General features: G+C 45.2%; 1 protein-coding gene across 1 annotated transcript; it reads right to left on the bottom strand.

The window, feature by feature from the left end:
• Positions 1-497: 497 nt before the first annotated feature.
• On the bottom strand, positions 498-7,487 carry IGFBP1 (insulin like growth factor binding protein 1). Its single transcript, XM_072851394.1, has 4 exons — positions 7,000-7,487; positions 5,077-5,255; positions 2,600-2,728; positions 498-1,414 (listed from the first exon to the last, which is right to left on the bottom strand). The coding sequence occupies exons 1-4, from the start codon at positions 7,376-7,378 to the stop codon at positions 1,283-1,285; spliced, it is 819 nt and encodes a 272-aa protein (XP_072707495.1). The 5' UTR covers positions 7,379-7,487; the 3' UTR covers positions 498-1,282.
• Positions 7,488-8,286: the final 799 nt, after the last annotated feature.

Consider the following 8,286-nt stretch of genomic DNA (forward strand, 5'->3'; position numbering starts at 1 on the left):
ATGTGGGGGAGGGAAGGGGACCGCATCCCAAGCCAAGGGGACTCTCTTCTCTGCTATCAGCAAAAAGAGTAAGGCCGGGCTTTTCCCCAGCCTCCCTTTTATGAGCTCTGACTTTCTGTGCAGGAAATGGCTCTTTCTAGTCTCGACGTTATCTTTTAAAGGCACTAATATTGCTGCCTTGGGCTTTTGAGCAGAGAAAGGCATCCAGCTTTCCTACCCAGAAAACCTTTTAATAACTTCCCTTGGAGGCTGCTGCTTTGCCCAAGGCAAAGGGTTGCAGAGCACAGCCAGGATTGGAGGGAACAGGAAAAGGGGAATGGGGCGGGGAGAGCAAAGGAAGAAAACTCATTGCAGGAAAATGGAGCAGGGAGTTCAGGAGGCAGATTTGCAAGAGGTGTGTTTTCCTCTACACTCCCACCCGCCGCTGCGCTGTCCTGCTGAGGTCAGACTGCTGAATGGGAACATACAGAAAGCAAGAGACTGGGACAGTGTAGAAGACATTATTTAATCACTCATCTTAAATAACATGACAATGTCAACATGTGAACAACTTACACCTGTCAAAGGTGGCTCAGAATATCCTGTTGTGTTTTGCCATTTATCCGGTGCATGTGTTTGGAAAATAGAAACAAATGCTGTCCCATCAGGAGCTTCAGTATATAATCAAGGTTTAGACTTTCTTTTTTAAGAAACAGCTTGACATTGAAACAGAGGTGGAAAAGCAACATGATACATAAACAAGACAGGTTTTAAATAAGTTTCTAAGCGTGTTCTCTACTGAAAGCTATTTTTTTAAATTCAGTTTTATGTCTATAAATACATGGTACAAAAATGCAAGTTTACAAGCCATTTTTCCCAATAAAGTTATGACATTTGAAGTTTTAAGTAGCAACATTCCTCCAACGTAAGATGCATACATTTAAGAGCAATAATATTAAGTATTTACATATAAAGTTATGAAGTGTTTGAGGATATAAATTAGTAACAACAGAGACAAAAATACACGTACTGTGAAATAAATAATCCAACAGCTTTACATATGAGGGTATCTATAATATTATACAAACAAAATATACAAGATTGTAGGACTTGATCTTGCAGTTGCTCATATCTGTCACTTGAGCATCTGAGTAATCCCAGTGCAGTAAAAAACCTACTTTATGGGGTTACTCATATGCTGAAAATCAGGTGCACAAAACTACCTTACTGAAGCAGCTCCTGACATGTCTCCTGACTAGATTAGGCCCCACAGAAAACTTGGTGTGAATTAATGTGTTTAGTTTTAGTCTTGTGAGTTGAGATTCTGTTGGCATTCAGGGTCTCCTTTCATTTCTGGAGATCCAGGAATTCTTCTTCCATTTTTTGGATAGACACACCAGCATCCAGCAGACTCTCCATCTAGTGAAGTTTCGCACTAGAATATTATTAGCAAAACAAAATGCACAATAAGTAACTGTAAGCAGAAGATTACCTGTGACATACTGCAAGTAGAGGTGTTGGACAGAACTGAATCAGAAGGTGGGGACCTGCCGTGCACAGACTTCTTTTGAATTCAGGAGTCCCTGCTCTGACAGAGCCTCTGACCGAGCCTCTGACCACCACACTTGGTTAGGCAGCCGTGACCCAAGCTCAGCTGCCACAACAGCAACTTCAGATTAAAAAGGATTTGCCCACTCCTTGGTAAACAGCAGTATAAAACAGCAATATCTTCCAGTGTGAGAAACCAAAGGAAGGCAGAATATAAGAGCTGGTAGGTTGAGAGCAATGGCTGGATGGTCTGGCTCTTCATGCAAGGAGGCAAATAGGGTGGGTTTTTTCCTGGGGAGGGGATTAAACAGATTTCTCTTTGTGCTTGATTAGATCCCAGGTCACAATGTTTGTGAGTCACACAGTGGTGCCATGCCCAAAAAACAAGGAGTCTCGGTGACACAGATTTATGCAGACCTACTAAATTTGTGTGCATGACCTGTGGTTACAAGGGTGTGGCTTGAGGTTTGGACCTTTAGTTAGGTTTGCAGATTACTCTCAGTGTAACTTGCAGTGGCTTTTTTTGAGGCTATAATGGAAATGACCATATAACATAATCCATAGGCAGCACAAATTAATATTTTTGTTCTACCTTCAGAAGGCTAATTTTGCTCCAGAGAGTTTTTTCACTGCCTGTGTGAGTTTTTCACTGCCTGGGAGCTGAGAGCCTCCTTTCTCCATAGTGATTATTATATATTCAATGGGCTTTGCAGGCAGTAGGGTGGATATTATGAATTAATGTCAACTGGGAATATGCCAACAAATCAGGTACATAGAGCTTGATTTGGCCTGGGAGCAGACAGGGTTGGAGACTGGAGAAAGCCATGCATGCACCTGTTCTGTGAATGGAAAAGACTCCTGCTTCCATTGCTGTCAGCCCACAGCATGTGGCTCACTTTTAAGAGAAGAAGGACAAACCATCTGCTCCCACTACTAAGTATCCCTGTTTTCACAACCTGCTTTTCCAGCAGCTGCAAAACTTGTGAGTTTGGGAGCAGAGGGCTATCAAAGGGTTGGCTGCGTCAGGCTAGTCGCAGCGCTGCTGTGAGCAGAGAGGGAAAAAGGCACGTACCTGTTTGCTGTGGTAAAATCCATTCTTGTTGCAGTTTGGCAAGTAGAATTTGTAAATCACCCCTCCGCTTCTCTGCTGCGCCTTTGCCAATTTATACAGGGCTCTGTAGAGCTCCTTCTGACAAGGTCCCTGCAGGAATACCATGGAAAGGTTGTCAATACAAAAATCACAAAGAAACCAGCTAAACAAAAAGTGATCAGCATAAAGCTAGCAAAAAGCTGAAAAATACTTATTAGTCATTGTGCTGGTTTTGGCTGGGATAGAGTTAATTTTCTTCATAGTAGCTAGTATGGGGCTATGGTTTGGATTTGTGCTGGAAACAGTGTTGATGATAACACAGGGATGTTTTCGTTATTGCTGAGCAGTGCTTACACAGAGTCAAGGCCTTTTCTGCTTCTCACCCCACCCCACCAGCGAGTAGGCTGGGGGTGCACAAGAAGTTGGGAGGGGACAGAGCTGGGACAGCTGACCCCAACTGACCAAAGGGATATTCCATTCCATATGACGTCATACTCAGCAATAAAAAGCTGGGGGAAGAAGAAGGAAGAGAGGGATGTTCGGAGTGAAGGTGTTTGTCTTCCCAAGTAACCGTTACGTGTGATGGAGCCCTGCTTTCCTGGAGATGGCTGAACACCTGCCTGCCGATGGGAAGCAGTGAATTAATTCCTTCTTGTGCTTTGCTTGTGTGCACAGTTTTTGCTTTACCTATTAAACTGTCTTTATCTCAACCCACAAGTTTTCTCACTTTTACTCTTCTGATTCTCTCCGCACTCCCACTGGGCAGGAGTGAGCGAGCAGCTTTGTGGTGCTTAGTTGCCAGCCGGGGTTAAACCATGACAAAATCACAAATAAACCAGCTAAACAAAAAGTGATCAGTCTAAAGCTAGCAAAAAGCTGAAAATGCTTATTAGTAATAAAATCTGCACCGCACCGGGCTGCTTTGCATGTAGTTTTTACTTGTTTCAGTAGGAGCACAGCCAGAAAACTCTGGTGGTGCATTTAGGCCTTTGTTTTTATTCTTTGAGGTATTTTCTGTCCTCAGAAACATGAGGATTTAAGTCCTTAAATTGCCACACAAGGAAATTTAACCTGTACTAAGTAAACACATTACTGCTCAGAGGGTACAATCTCTCCTATTATGGGGAGGTGCACGTTAGGAGGCTGGTGTACGTGAGACTAGCCACGTTTTCTGGGTTGCCATGGCCCTGTGCTCTGTTGATGTATGGAGAATAGGTGCAAGACATATATAGACGGTGCAAGAACAAACATCTGAATGTTTGTTATCTTTTGTACAGCACAGAGCTGTCGCCAAAGCAGAATAGAGAGCACCCTGTAGCTCTGAGACCCACACACAAAGTGCCTGGAACTGGGCATGAAGAACTGTTTGCCATATTAACTTTTCACAATTTGCTCACTCCCTTTTTCAAAGTCACAATTGCTGTGTATTAATAGTACCTAATGTGTTTAAATGAGTGAAAGGGGAGGAGAAGTGACTGAACAAATATTTTTACTTTAGAGTGAAAATAATCATACCCTCTGCTTTTGGAAAATCTCCCCATGTCAGCCCCTCACATAAGTGGTCTTATTCAAGTCAGTGGGCTTATCTGTGGCTCTGAGTGAGAAAAGCAGAAGCCTAAAAATCAGAACTGGAGCTAACAGTACTTATGTATAATAGTTCAAACTAAATCAATTATTAAGTCCTGTTCTGGATGTGGAATGAGGCTTCCTAGGGTGAGGTGGTGGTTAGTAGGTTTTTGCCTTTTTTTTTTTTTCATTTTGTCTGTGACTATTACCAAACTGGGCTTCTGTGGTGTTCAGTTCTAATTCAGCTCCGTGCTGCGGGTGTGCTGGCTGCCTGGGACTGGTCTAACTGTGGTTCTCTGGTGCCCTCAAGTGGAACACGGATCTGCTTGCAAAGGCCCCACACCCCCATTACCCACTGCGATTTTGCAGCGTCGAAGGTAAAAGCATACTTTAATTGCTGAGCTTTCTGTCTTTTAATATGCATCTACGTAATAGCGTTTCCTTGTGATCAGAACGTGTGATCACGTTTTGGTTTGCATTGGTGTTTCATCAATAACTGTACACAAGGACTCCCTTTTATTTCACTGAGCATTAGACCAGAGACAAATGCCTTTTATTTTTTAACTAAAACACAAAAGGAATCTAAGATTTTAATATGGGCTCCTGGAAATTAAGGGCCCATGTTATAATCTGATATTAAATGCAGAGAAAGATTCAGCCTCTGCATGGCGTCTGTATAGGACATATGTGATGCACACCTGTTTTTATCGCTCCTGCCATTTTGCCTGTTCCTCAAGCACCTGATGAAGGCATTCCAAAAGTCTGTTTGCTGGCTACTCAAAATACTGACATCCCAGTGTTGCTGCCAGAATTTCATGCATATTTTCATTTTGTATTCTGAATCAATAGCATCTACTGAAATGGTCTCTGAAAGGTTTGCAAAGAAAACCCACCTGCTCTTTCCATTTCTTGAGTTCAGCTATTCTCTTTGCTTTCATGTTTTCATATGCAGTGATGGCATTCCAGGGGATGGATTTGTCCTGGCCTATGGGAAACATCAACTGGTAGTTCAGCAGCTGATCCTGTGTCATTTCAGTGCTTTCCAAAGGCATATCCTCAGGTTCAATAGAGTCTGGAAAGGATTGATATTAAGGTGAACATCTTCAGTGAACTTTTGCGTTTATTTCTCCAAGTTAAAAAGGTAAAGAAAAAGAAGAAGAATCAACAACAACAAAAAAAATTAATATCTAAGACAGATCCATTACAGTAGCTCTTGCAGGACTAGTAAATTACATGTACAGCACAGCAACTTAAACTTTTGTCATAAATTCATATGAGGACGCATCAGCTGTTCTCTAACAAGTTGATTATTTTATGATCCTTCCAAATCACTCTAAACCCAAAGATGAAGCTGCAGCCAGTCTGTTATAAATTAAGAAACTTTTTTGACCACAGTGGGTTGTAAAGACTTTGCTGAATGACGACTGGAATTAAACTTGTTATGAATTTAGATTTTTGCCAGCATTATGTGTTTCAGTTTTTATTCAGGACAGGAGCTGGTCCAGACCTGAGCCCATGGCATCCTGTACTTTGTTCCGTGGCTTGCCTCACATATAAGAAGGGATAGCAATTCACAGGAGCCAGCAGTACGTCATGCTGGCCTGCAGTGGATCAAATAGCCAGGGAATGGCAGATACTGTTTCAATCTGCCTGATCATGGCCTGCAAGCCACTGCCTAACTCAACGCATGTGAATGCTCCCACTGGAAACAACAGAAGCTCTTTGCAACTGCAGGGACTTATAATGGGATAAAAGTTTGACGTGTCTAAATAACTTGTTGGATCAAGGCTGTAAACAATCATCCAATGGACTAAAAAACACTTTTTTTTTTTCCCTTTGACAATGTTTAAGAAAAAATGGAGGTGGAAAATTGAGGAGGGAAAGAAAGAAAGAAGAAAGAAAAAGAAAGGAAGAAAGAAAGAAAGAAAGACAAGGAAAGAATAAAATCAAATCAAATACTAGACCTTTTTAACTGCAGGAGGCTTAAACACTCAGTTTAGTCACTGTTGTCTCCCCTCCCCGCCCCCTCAAGTACAAGAGAAACTCCGCTTACTGCCACCAATGGCCATTGTTATTTTGAGTCAACGATTATTTTTGTAATGCTAATGAATTACCTTAATCACCACTGAATGAACATAGCAGTAATGATGGTGAAAATAATAATAAATTGTAAAATAATGAAATAACACTAATAATAAAGAAGTTCCTGATAATCATATAGCATAAGATGCTTGATAGGTCTTCTTGCTCCAATATAGTTTGGCTAGCACCGCACTACTTCAGGTATGTTTCATTCTTGAAATGAAGCCAGGCACAAAGCCTGTTTAGGTCTTTTCATTCTCTATCTTGACTTTCGGAGATGGACATAAACAAAAGTCTAGAAAACATTTGTCCTACTCTAGTTACTGTTTGCTACTAAAAAAACCTGTCTATAGCTTCCCAGAAGCCTTATTCTAATTATTCTGCATCGTCCTATTACTACGCCTCAGGGTTCTCCTGCTTGCTGCCTGTGGCGTAACAGCCTGCTGCGAACGTATCATCTATCTTGGCGCCGCACCAGGATGCGTCTCACCTCGCACAGGTCAGAGCACGTTTCCCTGGAAAACGCAGTCCGCCTTCCCCCTTTTTCAGACGCCTGCCTAACTTTGCTCGTTTTTCCAAGCTCCTGACGCCCAGCGTCCGCAGCGCCTTCACTGGCCCCGGGCGCATCCCGCCTGCCGAGCCCTCGTTCCCCTCGACGAGGGGCTCTTGCCTCAGCGCCCGGCGCGCAGCTCCCCATCCCAGCGGCGCGGAGCCGGGACACGATCGCGCGGTACCTGCCGGCTCCGCCGTGCGCATCCCTCCGGCCTCGCTGGCGGGCAGGCACGTCCCTTGCCCCTGGATGAGGGCGGAGAGGGGCCGGGGCTCTCCCGCGGGGACGTGGCAGCGGAGCCCCTGGCGGCAGCGGGCCGTGTAGACCCCGCACGGCTGGCCCGGCCCGAGGGCGCAGATCTGGCAGCAGCCGCAGCCGGGCTGCCGGGCCACCTCCGGGCAGCCTGGCGCGACGGGCGGGCAGAGGGCGAGCTTCTCCTGGGTGCACGGGGCGCAGTGCATGGGCTGCAGGGCCGCCCCGGCGGCGAGGCGGGGGCCCAGGAGCGCCGGTAGCAGCAGGGACGGCAGCCAGCAGCGGCGCAGCAGAGACCGCAGGGTACTCATGTCGCTGATGGGGAGGGACCACAGAGAGGGTAGCTCGGCAGGCTGAGGAGCAGGAGGCAGTTTACATACATTCAGCTCGCCCGGGCCATTTATACAGTGCTTTGCCTGGCTATTAAACTTTAACCCCGAGTTAACTATTATCTGAACAGGAGGGCTGGAGAAGCATCATTTCACTGGCGGTTCAAGTCCCTGACCACTCTTCCCCTCCCCTTTCACTTTCCCCCTTTATCTTTTTTCTTTCCTCCAGACATGCAGGAATGCTTTTATTCCCTCACCCCCACCTCTCTGCCCTAGCACAGTTAACAAGGAAAAATGTGGCTGGGGTGGAGGGGAAACGGGCAGAGGGGAGTGGATGAGTGGGGGGTATCCCCTCCCCTTTTGCCTGTCACAAATGTCTCCTGTCTCCTGTTCTTGACATTTGATAAAAATGTAAATGTTTAAAAAAAAGAGGGGAGGGGAGGAGGGAAATCCCATTGAAACTGGAGCGACTGACTTCGTATTTCCACTGCAACAAACCCTTGTTTAATTTTCGTCATGTGACTGCAGGTTAGGAGGACACTGACATACCAAAGAGGAGGCCCCAAGGGTAATAAAGCCATCAGGATCCTGTAACCATTGCACACATGCACGTAGGAGTCCTTGCGTTAACCTGCGGGAGGGGCTGCTGTGCAGCCGAAGCTGGAGGGATCTCCCGCGTCTGGGCTCAGTTTTGCTACTGCTGCTGGGATGAGAGGAGTCTCAGTCCTCAAAACATGCACTTGGGGGAAACAAGTGTTTGTCAAACAGTCCAGAAATAAATGAGATATCTGCTTTTCTGTCTGTCCTATTACCCTCTCCATCTCCTCATATATCACCGGGGGGGGGGCGGGGGGGGGGGGGGAATATTTCTTTTTCTCCTTCGCATGCAA

This window comes from Ciconia boyciana, chromosome 2 (genome assembly GCF_034638445.1).
Source record: "Ciconia boyciana chromosome 2, ASM3463844v1, whole genome shotgun sequence".
Taxonomy (NCBI): Eukaryota; Metazoa; Chordata; class Aves; order Ciconiiformes; family Ciconiidae; genus Ciconia; species Ciconia boyciana.